Source organism: Bufo bufo, chromosome 5, assembly GCF_905171765.1.
Source record: "Bufo bufo chromosome 5, aBufBuf1.1, whole genome shotgun sequence".
Classification (NCBI taxonomy): domain Eukaryota; kingdom Metazoa; phylum Chordata; class Amphibia; order Anura; family Bufonidae; genus Bufo; species Bufo bufo.
The window spans coordinates 174326726-174351017 of NC_053393.1; the positions used below are offsets into that span (position 1 = coordinate 174326726).

Below are 24292 nucleotides of genomic sequence, written 5' to 3' on the forward strand. Positions count from 1 at the left end.
GCGCACCATGTATTGACTTTTATGGGAGTGCCGAAACTTCCATAGAGGTGATCATGCTTGCGTAGTTCACTGTCCATTCACTTCTATGGAAGTTCTGGAAATAGCCGAGGGCGCCTGCCGCACATTCAGGGGGGTGTCTTCTTAATTTTGGGGGCCCTGTTCTACTTGGTAAACTGAGTGGGCTGTAGCTTAGAAAACCCCATGCTCCTTAGCATCCCAGCTATATTATATGTATTTTAAATTTGGCGACTAAAAATTTCATTTGGCTCCTAAATTTTTCAGGTTAGGAGCCAAAGGCTCCTTGAGATTTTTTTTAGTCTGGAGCCCTGTAATGTATACTGCGCAGCTGTGAGACTTGGAAGACAAGGGGTGGAGATGAGCAATGTAGAGGGTGTGTCTTATGTTTGTGGGCGTGGTTGCACTCCAAGAGTCAGAGAAAGCTGGACTCCTCTCTGAAGCATGGAGGAGACGAGACTTATCCAAGGGGCATTTACATATATGGCGGGAACATTTATTTTACGTTTTTCTCTGTACTGATAGTTCGTTTAGAGTTGATTTTAATATCATTATTAGGGCTCATTCAGACGGCCGTATGCTGTCCGCAAAAATACTGAATGCTATCCGTTTTTTTGCAGATCCGCAAAAAAAATGAAACATGTCCTATACTTGTCCGTGAAAATCAGGACATGGCCCCATTGAAGTCTATGGGTCCGCAAAAATACTGAATGCTATCCGTTTTTTGCAGATCCGTTTTTTTGCGGATCCGCAAAAAAACGGATAGCATTCAGTATTTTTGCGGACAGCATACGGCCGTCTGAATGAGCCCTTAATGTATTAAAAAGAATTTTAGAAAAGTGAGTGGATAAATAGGCTTAGAAAGTGATGACCGGTTTCCATTAAGTTTGTGACCACCAGCCTTAACATTATTAACCACCATGTATATTTTAATGGGGATGAAGGGAATAAGCCACTGATACACCCCTGCCCAAGACTTATCACCTGCGGGAACAAAGGACATGTTAAAAGCTAATTTGCCCAGTACAGTACCTTTTTTTTTTTTTCCCTCCGACGTCTGTCATCAGGAAGAGCCAGGAGACCCCCAAACACACTTGATTCCTTTCTGAGATCGATGGGTTCATCTGACCTTTATCTAATGTTTCGGCCAATCTTTACATAGTAACATAGTACATAAGGCCGAAAAAAGACATTTGTCCATCCAGTTCGGCCTGTCATCCTGCAAGTTGATCCAGAGGAAGGCAAAAAACCCTGTGAGGTAGAAGCCAATTTTCTCCACTTTAGGGGAATAAAAAATTCCTTCCCGACTCCAATCAGGCAATCAGAATAACTCCCTGGATCAACTACCCCTCTCTAGTAGCTATAGCCTGTAATATTATTACGCTCTAGAAATACATCCAGGCCCTTTTGAACTCTTTTATTGTACTCACCATCACCACCTCCTCAGGCAGAGAGTTCCATAGTCTCACTGCTCTTACCGTAAAGAATCCTCTTCTATGTTTGTGTACAAACCTTCTTTCCTCCAGATGCAGAGGATGTCCCCTCGTCACAGTCACAGTCCTGGGGATAAATAGCTGATGGGATAGATCTCTGTACTGACCCCTGATATATTTATACATATTAATTAGATCTCCCCTCAGTCGTCTTTTTTCTAAAGTGAATAACCCTAATTTTGATAATCTTTCAGGGTACTGTAGTTGCCCCATTCCAGTTATTACTTTAGTTGCCCTCCTCTGGACCCTCTCCAGCTCTGCTATGTCTGCCTTGTTTACAGGAGCCCAGAACTGTACACAGTACTCCATGTGTGGTCTGACTAGTGATTTGTAAAGTGGTAGGACTGTGTTCTCATCACGGGCATCTATACCCCTTTTGATGCAACCCATTATCTTACTGGCTTTGGCAGCAGCTGCCTGACACTGGTTTTTACTGCTTAGTTTGCTGTTTATTAAAATTCCTAGATCCTTTTCCATGTCAGTGTTACCGAGTGTTTTACCATTTAGTATGTACGGGTGACTTGCATTATTCCTTCCCATGTGCATAACTTTACATTTATCAGTGTTAAACCTCATCTGCCACTTATCTGCCCAAGCCTCCAATCTATCCAGATCCATCTGTAGTAGTATACTGTCCTCATCAGTGTAAATTACTTTACACAGTTTAGTGTCATCTGCGAAAATTGATACTTTACTATGCAAGCCTTCTACAAGATCATTAATAAATATATTGAAGAGAATAGGGCCCAATACTGACCCCTGAGGTACTCCGCTAGTGACAGTGACCCAATCTGAGTGTGTACCGTTACAGGGTGGATTCACACGACCGTATAAACGGGTCGGCATCCATTCCGCAATTTTTGCGAAAAGGGTGCATACCCATTCATTTCTGTGGGGCCGCAAAATATGTCCACATACGCTATAGCATATAGCGCCGGCCAAGTGCGGTCTACAAAATGCGGAACGCACACGGCTGGTATCCGTGTTTTGCGGATCTGCAAAACACTTACGGTCTTGTGAATGCTCTGTTCATGCTGCTGTTGGGATCCTTCCTGTCAGGTTTCCATTGCGATTTTTTTTTTTTTTTTTTTTTTTTTGTCTATTGTGAGCTTTTATTCTTTCTTGTAAAGAAACCTGACAGACTCTTAAGTTATCGCTTCATAGCTTTGATAATCATGGAAACCATGACACTAGTGTGCACAGAGCCTTGTAGGGAATGTAGCTGGTTTAACTGACAACTGATTGCACATTGCTAGATCATGCCATCCCTCTCTGGTAGGAGTCCAACCTCCTGGACCTCTAGTGTTCACTTGAATGTAGGGACTGAGCTCCATTCCATTGATGGCAGTGGCAACTTGCAAAGAAAACGCAGAAAGGACCAGAGTTTCAGCTACTGCACAGCACCAGGGCAGGGGTACCTTAATGCAGAACAAAAGAAATCTGGAGGTGGCGACTTTAGCACTGCCTGCCCTTTGTTCTAGAGATTGGCATGGTCTAAGTGGGTGCTTTGCCACAGATCAGCTGGCATATGCTAGTCATGCATTTTTGAGGAGAGGGCTGACCTGCATGGTCCGTTCAAGGTACAAGTTAGAGATATTCAAGTAACAACAATAGGGGAATAACTGTGAGATGATTGGGGTCTTACTGCTGGGGCACCCCATATGAATGGCTTCTGCGCTGTCACTCAATTCATCTCTGTTGGACTACTGGATATAGGAGAAGGCAGTATTCACCTGTCTACAGTAGTCCCATATAGAGTTGTTGCGATACCAAATTTTTGATTCTATTTCGATACCATAAAAAAGTATTGCGATGCTCGATACCGCGCAAAAAAAAAAAAAAAAGCCACGTGCATTCCGCATTTTTTAAAAATGGCGCATTTTATTTTTATTTTTTTTCCTGTTCCGGCGTTCACCGCATAGTTTTTTTTTTTTTTTTCTATTTTAATAGTTTGGACTTTTTTCGGACGTGGCGATATGTGATATGTTTATTTATTGTTTATATATTTTATATGTAATTTATACTTAATATTTTGGTGGGGTTTTATTAATTTTTTTTTTTTTTACTTTTTATTTAATAACCATTTCCCCCCTTAGAAGCTAGAACCTGGGATTTTTTTCATCCCTTGTCCTATTCACCTTGATAGAGCTCTATTAGGGTGAATAGGACTTCACACTCTCCCTGCTGCCCTGTGCATAGTACACACAGCAGCAGGGAGCTGACTATGGCAGCCAGGGCTTCAGTAGCGTCCTGGCTGCCATGGTAACCGATCGGAGCCCCAGGATTACACTGCTGGGGCTCTGATCAGAAGCTGCCACTGCCACCAAGCTGATGTCTCCTCCCCATCGCTCCGATAGTAGTAATTAGAATACGGAGCAGGAGACTGTAACTGGGGCACAGTGGGCAAACGGAGCGGCGCCCAGGAATAATGGTAGGTGCAGGGAGATCCCTGGGGGCTGCTCTACATGTCCTGCTAACTTAACTAAGTCCGAACCCATAAAAAAGGTCCTCCTATCATTGGTGGTGCAGTGCGCCCGCCCCTCCTTCGCCCCTTTCTCCTCATTGGCAGCGTGGCACAGGGGGGGAGGGAGAGACTGCTTCCTTCTCCCCTGTGCTGCTGAGGGAACATGAGCGCGCTGACAGCAGCGCGCTCATGTTCAGAGATACTAGACTGCGCAGCAACCCTAGTCCCGCAACAACCCTAGTCCCATAGTTTGATTGGAGTGGTAGTTCTCCATTCAAGCAGAACACCAGGCCCTTTTTTGTACTCAACCGTTAACTTATTGTAACTAAAATATCCCTTTAAATTTATTTTGGAAACCATGTGACAATTTCTGATACACGCAAGGTAATTTTTTAAATATTTGAAGTCTGTACAGTTGGATATTGTCAATTCTATAGTAAATTAGAGCGGTAGAAAATTACATGTAGTTATTGTTTTTTCCATGTGTAGGAAAGTATTCCTTGATGTTTTTTCTAATCTTTTTTGTATTTTGTCAATGCAGTGGAAAGAAGCTAAACCTGATGATCTAATGGATTCTAAATTAAAATGTGTGTTTGATATGCCACATGAACATGAGAAGTCGGTAAGTAAGCGTTTAATTACCTATTCCGTTGTCTCTTCTGAATGATCTTCTAAAATGATTTATGACCAAATCAAAGTTTGCTCAGGAGAGGAGTGAGAGGGACTGGTGAAAAAGCCATCAGGCAGCTAGTCTGATGGATTTGCTCGTGCACGCCATTTGTAGCCTATGAAAAAACTATAAGCAGAATTATTTTTAGCCCAGAATACAAAACCTTACATAACGAAAGTTATCTAGGTGCTCATGGCCTTTAAAGGGGTTCTCTAGTTTTATAATGCCCAAAGTACCCCAAACACTGCATATTTTTGCACCATAGACCTGTTTTTCATGTTGACACTTCCCTTCCCCCTGTTTTCTGCATCTTTTCACCTGGGCGGGATGTTGACAGGCAGAACTTCCTGTTTTCAACAGCTTCCTGCTGAGTTTTCTAACCAGTCCCATCATGCTTTGCTCTAACGTTTCTCATGGCTTTTTCTACTAACTAACACTGAGGTGTATGGGTGTGATTACTGCCGAGGGAACAGTGTGGCAGGCAGAGTAAGTCCTGTGAAACTTTACAGAGCAAAGCATGCTGGGTTTGTTTAGAAAACCCAACAGGAAGTAGATGAAAACAGGAAGTTCAGCTTGTAAACATCCTGCCAGGATGCAGTAAAGCTGAGTAAAGGGAAGAAAATTGCTGATCTGAAACACTGTTATTGTATGTGGCAAAGAATGAGGTGTTTGGGTTACTCTGGACAGATGACATAAACGATTTATGAAATTGAAGTACCTCTTTAAGTAAATGACAGAGTTTGAAAAAGTAACCTAACTTTTATTTATTTTTGTTCTCTTTGGATCCAATTGACAGCATTTATTACACACCGGCTGAGCCCTTTATGGATTATTTCCACTGCAAAGATTTATGGCATAGCGAACGCCATATAATCGGAGGAGATGCGCTTGGCTCTCTTCATTGTAGTTTATAGGAGCTACAGAAACAGCGAGCATAGTTGCTTATGTGGATATCCAGTAAGATGGAGGAATAAAGGTTTCTAATATATGCATTTACCCCACTGTTTGTATTGTACTTGTATCACTGTACTGTATCACATTGTACAGTGATCTAGAAATCATAATTTTCTTTGTATCCATTATAGACCCATGAATCTACAAAACTGTTTACTTGTCTGCCTGCGAAAGGTAGTGCTTCAATGGATGACACTGAGACACGGAAGCTCATGGAGGAGTGCAAGAGACTTCAGTCTGATATGATCAAGCTGTCAGATGAAAATCAGCTGCTGAAAGTGAGAAACGGTTTTGATTTTTCAAATATAAATTTGTTAGCGATTTGACATTTTATAAGAATACTGTTAATGTACAACTGATTGTCATTTATGTGTTTGCGTCGTTCTGCCTGTGTTTCATTATAGGGATGCTCACAGATTTTGAGTTTCTCTGGTCACTGGGTTAATACAAGCTAGTTCTTTTTTCGTATTTTAAAGGGGTTGTCCATCTTGCCATTTCAAAGGGGAGATGGGACTAAGCACAGGCCCCTGCTGGCTGGGCTTATGGAAACCGCTGAGTGGGCTGGCTATCCTCTATTTCCGTAACACCAGTTGCAGTGAACACACAAACATGGTAGCAGAACAAGTTATGGTGACTTCTCCACCTTTTGCTGCTCTAGTTTTGAAAAATCTCTTCTAATCTCCCTGCGACAATACCGAACTGCAAGAAGACACAAATGGAAGTGCTTAGAGGCATTGCTTAGTACAACAATCATCCATGTTGTGGCAGCATCTTTTATATGTTAATTGTTTACACCACACTATCACGGTTAGGGTGTTATAGGGAAAGGAGGGAAGGTACGCGGACAGGGAACCCCACCATCAGGGGCGACCCCTGGGCAAAGGTTAGAACGAGTGTATTAGGGAAAGATTTCCTACACCAATTCACACTATACACTGTGTAAGTCTGTATTGTCTGTATGTCATAACTGTGGCAGATGCTATCCTACAATAAGAGTAGCCGGCCAGAGGCTTGTACTCTATGTATGATATCAAGCCACCACTAAGGGGCATTTATTTTAACTATTAATAATAAAAAGTATATTTTAAAAGGGTCTGTAAATTAACTTTAGAGAGAAAAAAAAGGAAGTGCTTTTACCCATGCAAAGTAGTTTTATGGATTACAAATCTCAGAATCTTCTCCCAGGGGTGTACTATTACAGCACTGGCATAGCTGTATCCACTCTATGTGGGGAGAGTCAGTCTCTTTTGGACAGTCCCTTTTTGTTAAAGGGGTTATCCGGGAACTTAATATTGATGACGTGTCCTCAGAATAGGTTATCAGTATCAGATTGGCGGAGGTCCGACTCCCGGTACCACTGCCGATCAGCTATTCAAAGAGGATTCAGTGTTCCATAAGGACTTGGACTTCCTCTAGGCCAGTGATGTCACCGTTCATTGGTCAGGTGGCCTAGGGGCAGCTCAGTCTTATTCAAGTGAATAGAGCTGAGCTGCAATACCAAGCACTGCCACCATACAATAAGCCGTGACTAGACTGCAGCACTCACTGGAGCTCTGAGCGAATTTCCCTTTTTAAACAGCTGATCGACAGGGGTCCCGAGAGCTGACCCCTCACCAGTCTAATACTGATGACCTTTCCTGGGAATAGAGCATCAATGTCAAATTCCTGGCTAACCCCTTTAAAGGGCTTCTGTCACCCCACTAAACCATTTTTTTTTTATTTTTATTTTTTTGTGTACTTATAATCCCTATACTGCTATTTATCCATACATAATGTGATTAATCATTTTGGTTCAGTAGATTCTGCTAAAAACGTACTTTTATAATATGTAAATTACCTGTCTACCAGCAAGTAGGGCGGCTACTTGCTGGTAGCAGCCGCATCCTCCTATCCTAAAGACGCTCCCTCCACATGTTGATTGACAGGGCCAGTGAACGAGATCTTTCTCTGCTGGCCCTGTTTGCATTCAAAATCTGGCGCCTGCGCCGTACCCGTCTTCAGTCGGCGCAGGCGCACTGAGAGGAGGACGCTCGCTCGGCCGCTCCATCCTCAATGCACCTGCGCCGATGACGTCACATCTACACCCAACGCAGGCAAATTGAGGATGGAGCGGCCGAACGAGTGTCCTCCTCTCAGTGTGCCTGCGCCGACTGAAGACAGGTACGGCGCAGGCGCCAGATTTTGAATGCAAACAGGGCCAGCAGAGAAAGATCCCGTTCACTGGCCCTGTCAATCAACATGCGGAGGGGGCGTCATTATGATAGGAGGATGCGGCTGCTACCAGCAAGTAGCCGCCCTACTTGCTGGTAGACAGGTAATTTACATATTATAAAAGTACGTTTTTAGCAGAATCTACTGAACCAAAATGATTAATCACATTATGTATGGATAAATCGCAGTATAGGGATTATAAGTACACAAAAAAAAAAAAACAGTTTAGTGGGGTGACAGAAGCCCTTTAAGAGTCCCCTGACTCGCTGATTATGATTTGTCCTACTGCTTTGAACCCCAGCGATTAGCTGTAATCTGTGGTGGCACCTAGCAGTAAGTTTTTACAGCAGTGACTCCACAGGGGGAATAAGGTATTGCATGGGGACCATAGAAATCAGTTTATGGACAGTCAGGGTCCACCAGAGAGAAAGATGCACTTATTGTAGCTGCTCCCCATTCTTTGCTAATTGAAGGAAGTTTTAAAGAATAGTTATGCTGCATTTCTATCATAAAATCTCAGTGCTAAAAAAAATACCTAGTAGCCATTGGTTCCTGAATTGAAAAATTTAGGCGACAAATAAAATTTTTAGTCACCAAATCAAAACCGAATAAAAATGTTGGTATCGTCACAACGCTACGCTGATCAGATCGGCGTAGGGTTGTATCGCACTGCGCCACCAATGTTTATTATGTTGTGGTGGTGGTGGGGGGGGGGGGGGGGGGGGCACATTTCGCCACCAATGAAGATAACTGACCTGTTAATACAAATACAGGAGGCGGGTGCCGGAATCAAATAGCCGGCACCCGACCTCTATGACGGGGAGCTGCGATACGCTGCAGTTAACCCAGTTTTTTTCATTGGCTAATAACAGAGCGACGTGAGCAAGGTCTGTGGGGACAGAACACTGACTACGGGATATCAGGATTACAGAATCTTCTGAAATGGATTCAGTGCACCAGATGGCGACCAAAATGGTCGCCAATGCGACTTAGAATTTACAAATGGCGACGAGACTTTTTGGTCTTGTCGCTATTTGCGACTAGACACGCCGCAGCAGCTCTGCCGTTGAATACAGCGGGGGGTGCCGCACCTGAGGGGTTAACTGCCGCTGATTGCGGCTCCCTGTCAGAGGTCGGGTCCCGGCTATGTGATTCCGGCACCCGCCTCCTGTATGTATTAACAGGTCAGTTATCTTCATTGGTGGCGCAGTGGCCACAGCCCCTCCCCTCCTCCTCCCCCCGTCCCTCTTTTTATTGACGGCGGCAGCAGCACAGGGGGGAGGGAGAGACTCCTTCTCCACTTCGCTGCTGAGAAGAACATCGGCGGCGGGGAAGAGAACTATCATCTCCGCTGCCCCGCCGCTGTATTAAACTGCAGAGCTGCATTTTGGTCGCAATCTATTTCAGAAGATTCTGTAATCCTGATATCCCGTAGTCAGTGTTCTGTCCCCACAGACCTTGCTCACGTCACTCTGTTATTAGCCAATGGAAAAAAAACTAAGTCATGTACAACAATAATTCCAAAATGGAAGCAAAGATAAGCACAAGGATATATTCTGATTCCGAATGGTTAGTATGATTTATAATGTTTTATTTGGTCTTTATCTCATTCATGTATGTTTTCTTCCTGATCACATTGTGTGTGGCTGTTGCCATTAGATCAGTCAAAAGTAAAAGTAGTTGTTCCTAAGCCCTCTTGGCACAGGGAATCCCTTTGACATTATTACTGACATCATTGAGGTTCCTTAGCAAATGCCAATATGTCAAAGGAACACTTCTGTGTTCAGGATCACTGCACACAATATGCTGTGTTTTGTGTGTTTTTTTTTGGCAACACAGAACTGGTTATTTCAGTTCCTTATCATAGGATCATCACGTTGACATCCAGTCTGATCCTGACAATAACATTACATGCAGGAGCCCAAGGACAGGGACTAGTCTATTAGCCCATTAATTGCATATGTGAATGGGAAGGAGTTAAAGGGTTAAGACTATTAAAGAAAATCTGTCCGCAGATTTGTGCCTATGAAACTGACTGACCTGTTGCATGTTCGTTTGGCAACTGAAGGCATCTGTGTTGGTTACCTGTTCATGTGTGCCTGCATTGCTGAGAATGTATGCAGATGAGCTTTTATAGGCAATGGGGGCTTTACCGTTACTCATAGAGACTCTGCTCTCTCTGCAAGGCCGGGCAGTGTAAATGTGATGATGATTGACCCGACTTCTCCTAAAGTCAGTGTAGAGAGCAGAACCTCTAGGTGTAATGGCAACGCCCCCGTTGCTCCTAGATGCTCATTTGCATATATAAAAAAAAAAATTCTCAGCAATGCAGGCACATATGAACATGGGACTAACACAGATGCCTTCAGCTGCCAAGTGCCTATGTAACAGGTCAGCCAGTTTCAGCTGACAGGTAACCTTTTAAAGCAACGCTCCCATTCAAGAAAAAATAATTGTATCATTTAGGGAACGATCAGAACACTTACATGTCGACCATCTTTTTGATTGCAGATCCCCTATTTCTCGGTCTCCTCCTATCCAGGATGGCTGCACTGCTTCTCGTGCACACTATACATCAGAAGCCCAATGCATGTATGAGAAACAGTGCGGCCATCTTGGATGGTAGAAGAGGAGCTCAGGAATGTTCTGTTCGTTCTCTAGTTTAATGTGATTATTTTTATTTTATTTTTTTCCTTGAACCTGAGTGTTGCTTTAAACTTCCATCTGTGCTGTAGCTCTACTACTGCCGGGAGCTGCTTTCCACAGTCAGTAATGAACTTCAGGTATCTTAGGATCTCTTTGTATGTGCTATACAATACCTTGGAATGTTAGGTTCTTATATTACATCTATATTGAAATATGCCTTGCTTTACTGATGAGGTATAATTGTAAGGTTTGAAGGACTCCATTGGAACTTGTCAGTTTTCACCTCCTCACACGGTGAAGAAGTGAAAGCCTTATAACCACAGCTTTCCAGCGTGATACATACTTGTTCTTTTCAGGCAGCTTGTCAGTATTTCATGCTGACCTAATGGGAGTCTAGGTTGTGCTCATACCACCGCAGATTTGAAATCCACATCATGAAGTGAGATTAAATAATAGTATTCTGCGTGCGGGCCTGTGGCACGTCAAGTTGCAGATCTGCCGTAGAAATGGTCATCTTCAGATTTCTGCTCCAGATTCCCTGATAGATATTTTCTACACAATACATAGTTGTGTGAATTTCTCTAAAGCCTCATTCACACGTCAGGGTTTTGGTCAGTGATTTCCATCGGTGATTGTGAGCCAAAACCAGGATTGGAGCCTCCATGGAGATGAGGTATAAGGGGAAGGTCTACTCCTCTTCTGTGTTTAGAGCCGCACCTGGTTTTGGCTCAAAAGCGCCGATGGAGAACAGACTGTGTGAATAAGGCATAAGGGTACATTCACATTGCGGATTTTGATGCCACTGTTTTTGCTTCGGTTGTTCACTTTGTATGTCAGACATGTTTGCGGATTAGCTCCGCTGAATACAGCTAAACTGCGAGCAGACACCCATTGCGGTTCCCAGCGCTGTCCGGACACTGCCCAAGAAGGGACAGGTCTCTTCTTTGTTCGTTCGTGGCTTTAAACTGCCTGAGTCTGTGCCAAAACTCCATGTTTGAATGGGCCCCAAGGGTGGTGAGGAATTGATACACATTTACTTGAAAGTTGCGGACATTATTTTGTTGTTGTTCTGTCATTTGGCAGAAAGTGCCTGCACTCGCTGGACCATGTTGACTTTTGAAGGTCCGTTGGATTTTGGTTATGGCGTCTTTATGCTCTGTTCACATTGATGTTAAATTAAAAGAATAAATAGTGGAATAGTGCTGGGCCCATTATAAGTCTCTGCATTGGGAACTCATCACTTTCTTTCTTTTTCAGGAGGAGAGGAGGAAGGGCAGAGGAACGCTGAAAGAACAAGGCAACCCCATCCCATCACTTCTTGTCGTTATTGCAGCAATTTTCATTGGTTTCTTTTTAGGAAAATTCATCTTGTAAATTGAGGCATTGAGTGCTTTCCTATTTTTCTTCTCTTCTTTTTCTCCCTTCCCAGCAGAAGGTTGTTTAGCTGCCGTGTCAGTTTATGTGCAGCAGCGTATGGGCATCACCTGTCTCGCAGTTCAGATGAAAAAAAAATTAATAAAAAAAACCCAAACTGTTTGGCGATGGGACTAAAGTGTGTGTTCATATGTCAGCATCAAGACTCTTGGCACACATTCAGTCCGGTGTGGGGAAGAAAACTGTAATCAATCTTTTTGTGGTTTTAAAAAGTTTTTGTATGTTCTTTTAATTGTTTTAAATTTTATCTGTTCACAATATGGTTTCCTTCGATTGCAAATCTCATTCAGGTATAAAATTGAGGTATCCTGGGATGATGTCGTCTTAATGTAAATGCTCAGTCCTTTATTTTGCAGTGTGTATTTCATGGCAGTGCAGATTCTGTCTGTGGGGCAGATTTCTCCATGTCTCCATTTTTCCCGTCTTATTCAGAACTTGAATGGAATAAAAAAGAATAATAATAATTAGAAAAGTTCCTTTCCTTGCTGGAGAGCACCAACATGTCAGTGCATCCTTAAAGTTCAGTGTATTGCTCTGGTTTTGGTACTTGTAACCACTGGTTTTCTTTGTGTCTCTGGCAGTCACTTCTGTAGGTGCAATGAAAGCTTGTGAAGGGCCGATCAGTATTAAATATGGTACGCTGCTCTCACCCCTTCTTTCAATATGTACAGTAATATATTCTCCATTGGGTGCCCCTTGTAATGGATATATGCATGACCATAAGCATTATCAGTAGAGTTGAGCAAATCTGGTTCGGATTGCTGTATTCAAACCCGATTATTTTAAAAACTTTGTTAAGAATATTGGCTCTGTCCTACTGTAAAATGTATTGCCTCCGTGGAGGTCTTTTCGAAGTTTCAGCAAATACTCCGAGACTTACTTCGTCTCGCCTCTGTCACATGTCACTTTTTTATTTGTAGCGTTGAGCTAATCGAGCTTCGGATCCTAGAGCCGAAGTCTATTTGCTCCAAACTTAATTTTAATATTGTACGGAGATTGGTCTCTGTACAGCATTAAATTGTATGGGCTCTGGCGAGGCAAAGTGAGTTATTCGCAATGGGCAGAAGAACGGTGAAAGAACAAGGCAACCCCATCCCATCCCACCACTTCTTGGTACCAGTCTGTACCGAAGTCGGCTTTGGTACAGACTGGTACCTGGGTACTGAAGCTGACTTTGGATCCATGTTTTAAAGTTGAAAAATAAAACCCCAAAGTTATTCACCGAAGTCCTGAGAGAGAAGTCACTTCGCCTGCCTCACCAGAGCCCATACATTTAAATGCTGTCTGGAGACTAATCTCCGTACAGCATTCAAATGCAGTTTTGACCAAAGCGACTTTGGATCTATGATCCGACTCTCACTTTGCTCAGAACGATTTATTCGCATAAATTACTGCATCAAAATACGAAGCTGAGCTCTGCTTCGTTAATAAGGCATAAAGCCAAGTTCGGCTTCGTATTTTGATATATTAATTTATGAGAGTAAACAAAGTGATACAGGCGAGACAAAGGAAATTTCACGATTTTTGCTGAAACTTCGGAAAGACCTCTGCGGAGGCAATACATTTTACAGTAGGATGGAGCCGATCTTCTTAATGAAGTTTTTTAAAAAATCGGGTTCGGACACAGCAATCCTAACCCGATTCGCTCAACCCTATTTCTAAGGCACCAGCCACCATGACAGACTTATTGTTTGTTTAAAAAAAATAAATAAAAAAAAAATAGTTTATAACATATGGATAGAATATCGCTTCATATAATGTGCACTTGGTCATAAAAGGTATATGCTGTCCAGTTAGTTAGACACAGACACAACCCAGTTCAAGCCCACACTGCTTGCAATGTCCACAAGTTGGCAAAAAGGCACAAGTCAGTATCTGTTTTTGCGGTTCACAAAAAAAAGATAACTGCTGTATGCATCCTGCATTTTCCTTTCCGCAGGTCTCGCAGTACGTTGCAAATGCCACAAAATGGACAATAAGGCATGTTCTATTTCCTTTTTTTTTATATATGGGGCGGGGTCGTGGAATGCACACATGGATGTGGAATGCACACATGGATGTGGAATGCACACATGGATGTGGAATGCACACATGGATGTGGAATGCACACATGGATGTGGAATGCACACATGGATGTGGAATGCACACATGGATGTGGAATGCACACATGGATGTGGAATGCACACATGGATGTGGAATGCACACATGGATGTGGAATGCACACATGGATGTGGAATGCACACATGGATGTGGGCTGCACATGGATGTGGGCTGCACATGGATGTGGGCTGCACATGGATGTGGGCTGCACATGGATGTGGTTCTACGCCACAATCTTCTTTTATTAAAGAGCTATCCACAATACTTGTAGCATTTCTTTTGGATCAATCCATTTATTTTCATCCATTTACAAATGACATCAGTCAGTATATACACGGAGGTGCCTCATAGCAGGCTACCCCACCATGCTATGTTTTGGAAGCCCCCCCCCCCCCCCACCCCTTTCCTCATGCTCTTTAGTAAGAGAAAACTGTGGTTTTAAATGCCTTTTTGCTAACGTATGGATAGGATATGTCAGGGTCCTGATCTGGAAGGGACATATACAAATCCCAAGTACAGGGCGTCTCATCCTCATGTTTGCAGATTAGTGGCTGCACAGGCAATCTTCATTATTCTCAGCATGTTTAGTTGTTTCTGTAGCTCTGTACAATATAATAGGCATTGGCCATTCATGCAGAGCCACCTTTCAACTGCAACTGGGAAATGCAGGACACCTGTTTTTTTTTTTGGGGGGGGGGGGGGGGGGGGTCCCAGTGGTTACACTCTGTGTTTAAGTATGTTTGATCTATCCTGTCAATATGCCATGTTTATGTATAAGACCCTCATAAATCTATACACACTAGACCCCCTCTCTGTGTCAGCCATCCTTAAGCACAGGGAGGGCTCATATATGACTGATCTACAGAAGGACATGTTTCGGAATGTGAAAGGGGAAGTGCATACTGTAGTTCTGACTGAGCAGTAACACACAATATTAAGAATTTTTGAAGCACCCATTGGCACTTGGTAGGCTTTCTATTGAAGGGTGTCTGTCCTTGCGATACACTATGTAGTCATCCTATCAGATATACTGAAAGCAAAGTTGTATAATGTTTCTTTAACGTGCTATATTTTTTCTGTATTCTGAAAATGGCTGCAATATTTCTTGTACAGTGGGTGGGTTCTGTTCTTACTGACATTGTACGTTCATCAGTGCACATATGAATTGAAGAAAGTGTAATGATACCACATTAGAATGTTAGAAACACTACAGCTAGTTCTTACCTCAATGCATTTTCTTTATAACTATACATGCTGCTTATTATTAAGTCACCTGGCCTAATTATGACTATTCTTATTGTGTGGATTATGTGCCTTTTTTTTTTTTTTTTACACATTTTGTCTGGCTGTTTATTTCACCTTGTGTATTCAGAAATATTTGTGTAGTAAAATTGCCTGCTGTGGAATGCATGAGTCATTCAAAAATGGGAACATGAACACTTTTTTTTTTTTTTCCCCTTACACGTACATATATATTTTATTTTTTTCCTGTGGATAATCACATTTCGGTAAATGGTGTTTCCAGCCATTTTCACCTGGCTGTGCAGTTGTTCAAGCTAAAGATATAGATGTCTCCTGCATTAGTTATTGCTAAACCTACAGTTGTACAGCAGAGTTAAAATCTTTTTGCAGCTAACTATGCTATAAAAGTCTGATACAGAATGTCACTGTTAAAGCCCTTCACATTTGTGGGTCTCTGCCTTCTGGATATCTTTGACTGTTATAAGTGCCAACAGACTAAGCTGTATGTGCTCCCTGCTGACCATTGTCTGCCCTGTGCCACCCCTTCCCCTTCTGACTCTTAGGGCAGCCACACACAAGCGAGTTCAGTGTGAGAAACTTGCTGCATGTGGCCGTGAGTTCCCATTCTCAACTCTGCTCCTCTGACAGGATGGCACAGCATTATTATGATTTATAATGCTGTGTGCTCCTTGCAGTCTTTTGAATTACACTGACAGCATTATGTCAGTGTAAGGTCGAATGCACACGGCTGTGTTCCACGGCCGTGAGCGGTCTGTGGTAACTCGGCCTGGCATCCTGCTGAGAGCAGGAGCGCACGGTGTCATTGGTTGCTATGACGCTGTGCCCTTCATGCCGCCGCTGCAATACAGTAATATACTCGTATGATCTATACGAGTGTATTACTGTAGTGCAGCGGCGGCATGAAGCGCACAGCGTCATAGCAACCAATGACGCCGTGCACTCCTGCTCTTAGCAGGATGCCAGGCTGAGTTACCACAGACCGCTCACGGCCGTGTGCATTCGGCCTAATTCAGTAGATTCCATGACACTCAGGGTTACACATCAGAACAGGAACTCTATGGACGTGTGAATGGACCCTTATAGGAATGAATAGAGAAACTGACTTCTTCTGTGTCAGCTGGAGATCAGAGTGTTGGTATCATGACAGATCTCATCTTCACTACAGTTTACATCATGTACCTTTCTAACGGGGTCAGAGAATAAAAGTTTTTGTTGGAGTGTTAAGCTGGCCATACACATGAAATAAGTATCGTCTGGAAAGCAGCAGATCATGGTCTGACGAACTATTCCACCAGCAACATGGCCAAGTAAACCAGCTAATTGGAGGTCATGATTCACATTGTAGGCAGGCAATAGTGGGCTGTTGCAAATGATTCATGTTTTTCATACAATGGCTGGAGGAAATGGCCAAAATGGCTTTTATGTTGTGTGTATGGCTAGCTTTACACTTCTATATATGTATGCCACAGTACAGCTGACTGCTTATGTAGAGCCCAGCTCAACAGTTGGTCCCCATGATTGGGACCTTCATTGTAATGTGTAGTGCTTATATGGCGTACAGGTGCCCAAGGCCCCACTACTGTTATAGGTTGACCACTACGCTCTGTGAGGCATTGAGATGACTATTTGATGGGAATAATTTTTACACATTGAGAACTTACTGTGTTGTTTTTCCACCACTCCATATAGATGGTTGAGTGTAATAATCTTAGGATATCTCAATACGTATAATCTGCTGTCTTTCATGGCAAACATGCCCATATCATAGTCTTCCGAATAAGTAGTTAGTTAGTTGATCTTTTGTTAGAAAGCTTTATTTTTATTTTAATCTCCATCAAACGTCCAGAGATTTTTTTTATTTTTTATTTTAAATTGCCTTACCTCCTAAAGCTCAGGAGATAATTCAGTAATCTATATTAAAGTTGCCTGTTTACGCACAATTAGATGGGATTTTTCCCCCCCTTTTACTAAAGCTTATTAAACTGACCCTTTACCCTTCTTTCTACTTTATCTTGAGCGTTCATGTCTGGAAGGAAAAAATTGATCAAGGAGGTGGTTGAATGACTGCTATCTTACGTATGTGGCCAGCAACTAATAAAGATGTCTTTTGATAGTGTAGACATAAAGATATTATAAGAACTTATTTCATCTTCTAAAATAAACGTAATCCTGTTTAGTGTAAAATAAGATCCATCTATTCTTATTTTTGGAAAATCTCCTTTTACCCACCTACTCCTGTCAGAAGTCTTATACTCAATTGCAGATAGCTTTAAAGGGGTTGTCCCAAGACCGAACTTTTATCCCCTAGCCACAGGATAGGGAATAACTGTCAAATCGATGGAGAGCCTACTCTGGGACCCTGCGTTGCCCCCATTTGGAGTGGACGTCAATCATGCCCGCCACCGGTCTATTCAACTCTAAGTCATACGTTTTGTTAATTTGGGTGATCTTGTGGCTACCGAGATGTAAAGCGCCTTCCCTTTTTTTGCAGAGTATATCACTTCAGTTGTCAATGCAAATGCATTCAGATAGCAAAGATGAATTGTCTGTTAGTTGACCGTTTTAATTTAGCATATAACCGTCCACGCTGCATCGTACCAAGTTCACATGTGTGCCGCAAAAGGAAGCGTTGCTGCTAGAACTCGGACTGTTTTATCCATGTGGCTTTTTTCCTTTTTTAAATAAATTGGCAGCACTACAGTACCGAAGACTGGAATATCTGGTCTTACTATATTATACCCTAAAGGAGAGTCCGTGACTCCGAGTAACGGAAGAATTTGCCTTCTATAAATATGTATTGTAATGATTTATGTATTTCAGTTTCTTAGCCGTTTCAGGAATACTATCATATGCACAGTTTGGTTTAATTTGTTATCATCCCTAGGGTCCCATGTGGAGATTTTGCTTAAATTTAGTGCAAAATTGCATCAGTCTTTCATGGGGTGCTGTAAAATTTTGGACTGTTCCTTGATTCATAGTGATCCTCTTTAATGTTGTATATAAAATGTAATGCTCAGAATATTTTGCTATCAGCAGTGGAAGAAGTCGACCGTACTAAATTATGTAATATGAATTAAACTGTCTTTGTTCCTTCAATGTCTTCCTTTCTGTCTGATTGCTTGTGTTACTAATGTAATATTGCAGTATGACATGGAGTAAAGTATGAGGTCTCCTTGGCTTCTGTTAATTTGTCATTGTAGTGGCCTTTTTTCTGATACTCTTAACAAGTCCTCTTATACACACAACACATGTTTTCCAAATTTTCCTAATATTGTGCGATGATACAAAATGGAATTTGGAAAGTCTTCAGACCCTTTCACTTTGTTCACATTATGTTGCGCTAAAATAAAATCTAGTTTTTCCCCCCTCATTCTGCACTCAATACCCCATAATGACCAAGTGTAAACAGAATGTTTGAAGTAATTGCTAATGTATTGAAAAGAAACTTTTTCCATTGACATAAGTATTCAGACCCTTTACTCAGGGCTTAGTTGAAGCACTTGCAGCCTCCAGTCTTGGGTATGATGCCACAAGGTTTGCAAACCTGTTTTTCTGCCATTCTTCACTGCAGATCCTCTGAAGCTCTTTCAGGTTAGATGGGGACAGTCTGTGGACAGCCATTTTCAGGTCTCTCCAGAATCGTTCGGTTGGTTTCAAGTTAGGGCTCTGGCTGGGCCATTCAAAGACACTTCTGTGTTGTCTCGGCTGTGTGCTTAGGGCCTTTGTCCTGTTGTACCTTCGGCCCAGTCTGAGGTCCACAGCACTGTGTTTAAATCAAGAATATTTTTATTCTGGGCAGGTGATGAGCAGTTTCTCCAGACATGATGCTTAGAATTGAGGCCACAAAGTTCAATCTTTGTTTCATCAGACCAGAGAATCTTGTTTCTCAAAGTCTAAGATTCCTTTAAGTGTTTTTTTTTTTTTTGCAAACTCCAGACAGGCTTTCCTGTGTATATTACCAAGGAGAGGCTTTGTTCTGGCAATTGCCATAAAGTCCAGATTGCAAGAATGCTGCAATGATGGTTGACCTTCTGGCAGTTTCTCCCATCTGCACACGGGATCTTTGGTGTTCAGTAGTGTTGAGCGAACTTGTGTTTTAAGTTCGGCGTCCAAAGTTCGGGTTATGGAAGAATCGCGTTATGGATTCCGCTACCGCGGACCATAACGGAATTTCGAATCCATAACTCGATTCTTCGGTAACCCGAACTTTAGACGCCGCACTTAAAACACAAGTTCGCTCAGCACTAGTGTTCCGCTCTCTTACCAAAGTGCCTGTCCCCAAATTACTTTGGTGGGGCAGCCAGCTCTAGAAAGAGTCCTGGTTGTTCCATACTTCTTCCATTTTAAGAATTATGGACACCACTGTGCTCTTGGCAGTGCTCAGTGTGGCAGAATTTTTTTTTTTTTTTGTACCCTTCCCCAGATCTATGCCTCTACAAAATCCTGTATAAGGAACCCTGCAGCATGTCCTCCATATGGTAAGTATTCCTTTAATCACCATGCAATAATAGTATAGTGATGTTTTGAATATCACTGATTCTTTCTCAAGCATAGTAGATCGGTGTGTATGTATGTATATATTTATATATACCTACACACATACCTATTAGATGTAATGAAATCAATAAATCACCATAATTGAAAACCATTCAAATAAATCTAATACTTTTAATTAAATATCAAAAACTTACATATTTAATCCTCATGTACAGGAGCATAAATCTAGTTCCAACAGTAATATTGTGGCCTCAATGTCATGTCCTCCATGATGCGCATGTGCCAATTGCTGGCGTGTATTGTTCACGTACTGGTATGCTGACGTCAGGCCCACATGACCGATCACATGACTTAGCGTTGTAGTTGCAATCCTGCTTTTGTCAGATCCACAGGAACGGTCACATGGCTCAGTGTCGCTGTTGCCCAGCAGCCACAACGTTCCACGATACTAAGATCACAAGCGCTGTAAAGGTTAAAAAAAACTGTGTATGTGGCCAAAAGGCCTCTCTAAGGAAAATATCCAATATCCATACAGCCAAAGGCTTATCAAAACTAACCACATTATTTACATCACTCAACCACATCAGGCACATAAAAGGGCTACAACATACAACCTGCCTGATTCAACGTACAAAGCACACCTCAGGTATTCGAGGGATTACTTAACGCAGTTCCCTAATTCTGGACAATACTAATCATCCAAATCACCAGAAGACATGCATAAGTATGAATCAACCTTAGCATAATATTAAAAATGAGTCCAACTCACACCCATCTGGTGCCCAAAGGAGAATACACAGCCAACTCCCTGTATACACTGGGGGTCATTAAAAAAAAAGCTAATTCCACATTCACACTGCACACACATTAACATACCAAAATCGGGTTATAAAGCCATAGCATGCTGTAATATCTTAAGATGTTCAAGGCTGTCATGAAGAAATATACCAACAGCAGGTTATGTAATCATAGCATGCTACAATGTTCTAGGTACTAATGGAGAAGCAAGACATATCTGTGGTCCACACGTCATTCTATCAGATCCCTGTGTTCATGGTCTATCACTGAAAATACAATGAAAGCCCTAACTCAACAAAAGTTGGGTACAATCTTACTAATCAACAGAAATTTCTGCAGTGCTCGGGGAAGAGGGGGGATGTAGGCTTTGTTTGAGTTTTAAACTGTGCTTGTTCATTGCCATATGACCTATGTCCAAATATCTTACAATGTTATGCTTGCATGGATGTATAACATTTAAACAAACTTTATTGGGTTTTCAAACAGAAAAACATTTATATACATACAAGTGCATGAGATTGTATACACGCATGCCAGAGAAGAAAATCTAACCAAATTCTCTACTTTAAATTCCTTGTTTAAACTCTTCGGGTACATTGTGTCTAATTCATAAATCCACCATAATTCTTGTCTTTTAGGCTACATGCACACGACCGTATGCCATCTGTTTTTTTTTGTGTGGATCTATTGTAACAATGCCTAAAATGGACAAGAATAGGACATGTTATATTTTTTTGCGGAGCTACGGAACAGACATACGGATACGGATACCGGACCCATTGAAATGAATAGATCTGCATCCTCTCCGCAAAAAAATGGAACGGACCCGGAAACAAAATACGTTCGTGTGCATGAGGCCTTAACTGGACTTCCCTATCGCCACCTCTCCTAAGTTTCTGAACACCATAAAAATTTCTAAATTGATGGGTCATCATGCAGGATGAGGCGCAGAGGCCGCAATATTCCTGCTGGAACTGGATTTATGCTCCTGTACGTGCATGAGGATTGAATATGTAAGTTTTTGATGATATTTATAGGCATTAGATTTATTTATTTGAATGGTTTTAAATAAATGATGGTGATTTCTTGTGTGTGTGTGTGTATATATATATATATATATATATATATATATATATACACACATGCTTCACATTTTTGAAAATATTTTATTATCTTTTCATGGGACAACACTGAATATATGACACTTTGATACAATGTAAAGCAGTCAGTGTACAGCTTGTATAACCGTGTAAATTTTGTGTGACCTCAAAATAACTCAACACAAAGCCATTAATGCCTAAACCGCTGGCAACAAAAGTGAGTACACCCCTAAGTGTAAATGGGCAAATTGTGCCCAAAGTGTCAATATTTTGTTGGCCACCATTTTTTTTTTTTTTCCAGCGCTGCCTTAACTCTCCTGGGCATGGAGTTCACTAGAGCTTCACAGGTTGCCACTGGAATCCTCTTCCACTCCTCCATGACCACATCACAGAGCTGGTGGATGTTAGAGACCTTGCGCTCCTCCACCTTCCATTTGGGGGTGCCCCACAGACAGGGCCGGCGTCATAACCCGCCAAACCCGGGCCCCACTGAGCTGCTATGAGCACTTCCATCAATACAGATGGAAGCTCTCATTGCTGTCATTTCACTTACGCAGTACCCCTTTGATGGGCCCTCTGAGTCACATGAGGCCGGCTGCTGCAGAAACTCGGACACACCCCTTCTACACAGGACATGCTGCCTGAGGAGAGAGCCTGGCAGGGCTGAAGCAGAAGTGTGAACACAGGTTGTTAGTGAGTCTGCACTGTGAAGGGCTGGAGCAGAAGTGTGAACACAGGTTGTCAGTGAGTCTGCACTGTGACTGTCTCTTCTCTGTGGGACAGGAAGGGGGGGGGGGGGATACTCTTCGATCTGCTGCTGGTTTCTGCTTCATTCTATTTAGTTGTTTGCCTCCATGACACCTGCCCTATCTCATCCTCATGGAGCCCCTGCTGTCTCCTTTCCTCCCTCATGTATCCAGAGCTCCTGTCCCACCCTCCTATCTCCTATTTCTGCCCTGCACAGACCTCCTGCCACTACTTAATGTATAAAATCCCCCTCAGAGCCCCTTCCACCTACTTGCTCTGTCCACCCCTCCTGTCCATCCAGGGCCCCTGTCTCACTCCTCTGCCTCTCATGTGAACTGCATTCACCATAAGGACCTTCGAATATCACAGGGTCATGTGACTGTGCCCCCCACCCAGTACTGGCTCCTTTATACCCTGCATTGTGCCCTCTTACCACACCCTGTACAGTGCCCCTAGTCATTCCCTGTACTGTCCCCTTTTATCCGGTCACTGTATGGTGGTTTTATCATTGTATGGCGGTGTTATCACTGTATGTCCATAACTGTATCCCTTTCCCTGCCCACGCCACTTTTTTAAAACCTGGCACGAGTGAGAAAATATACAGATTGCGGGGCTAAGGACCTTCGCGCCACATCTGTGTCAGAAATACGCCTAACATAGACGTATTTCTATATAATAAATGATCCCCTAATTGTATTATTATTCGGGGGTAGGGCTAATATCTTTATAGTATATAGATGCTAGTGTATTATACTGTGTCCTGTATTTCCCAGTAGAAAATGATCCTTGAGAAACAGTCCTCATCCCTGACCACCAGGACCAGGTAGCGCTCTGTCAGTACATGGCAATCTCCCCTCTCCGCCACGCTGCTCCGATGTGTACTGGTGCTTATTCTGACACTAGGGCTGGGTTCACATCCCATTTGTGCCATCCATTTAATGTATACCAAAAGTGTATGCATTAACAGATGCCTCAGACTGATGCCGTACAGTGGCGTCCGTTCACCATACAGTTCCATCGTAAAAAAACATACGTTAACGTATGCATTTTTTACTGGACTCTGCAGGATACAAAAACGTGGAGTGCACATTTGTATACATCAAACCGATAGGAAAAATGTGATGTGAACCCACTGGGGGGGGACATACTAAAATTTGCTGTGGGGCCCAGTCAGTTCTAGCTACATCACTGCACATCTCCTTCTCTCCTCCAGGCCCGACACAGGGGTGACGTCATGACGTGTGTCTCCCTGCTGCAGCGGGCCTGAGGTGAGAAGGAGCGTAGGGAGCTGCGGTTAGTGAATGACAGCAACAGGACCTCCGGCTCCCGTTGCTGTCGAGCAATGATAGGTATGTGAGGGGGCCACTGGGAGGCCATTACACTGTAAGGGCCCCTTACACAATATAATGACCCCCCAGTGCCCCCCATTTAGTATAATGATCCCCATTGACCCTCCATTTAGTATAATGACCACCAGAGCCCCCATTCAATATAATGACCCCCAGTGCCCCCTCCATACAGTATAACCCCCAGTGTGGGGGCAATTGGGGGTCATTATTCCGAATGGAGGGCCACTGTGGGGTCATTATACTGTGAGGTCCCTTTACATAGTATAATGACCCCCAGTGTCCCCCATTTAGTATAATTATCCCCAATGATCGTCCATTCAGTATAATGACCCCCCCAGTGACCACCATACAGTATAATGATGCCAGTGCCCCCTCCATACAGTATTCCCCCATTGTGGGGGCTACTGGGGGTCATTATTCTGAATGGGGGTGACTGGGGGTTATTATTCTGAATAGAGGGCCGCTGTGGGGTCATTATACTGTGTGTGGGGCCACTGGGGGTCATTATTCAGTGTGGGGGGGGGGCATTGGGGGGTCATTATACTGTGTGA

General features: G+C 42.8%; 1 protein-coding gene across 1 annotated transcript in view; it reads left to right on the forward strand.

The window, feature by feature from the left end:
- The window catches only part of VAPA (VAMP associated protein A), a 48958-nt gene extending 36607 nt beyond the window's left edge, over window positions 1–12351 (forward strand). Inside the window, exons 4-6 of the mRNA XM_040432207.1 lie at window positions 4514–4594; window positions 5728–5874; window positions 11711–12351. Coding sequence (XP_040288141.1) covers window positions 4514–4594; window positions 5728–5874; window positions 11711–11827 — 345 coding nt within the window. The 3' untranslated portion in view covers window positions 11828–12351. The remainder of the gene's footprint in view (window positions 1–4513; window positions 4595–5727; window positions 5875–11710) is intronic.
- The last annotated feature ends 11941 nt before the right edge of the window (window positions 12352–24292 follow it).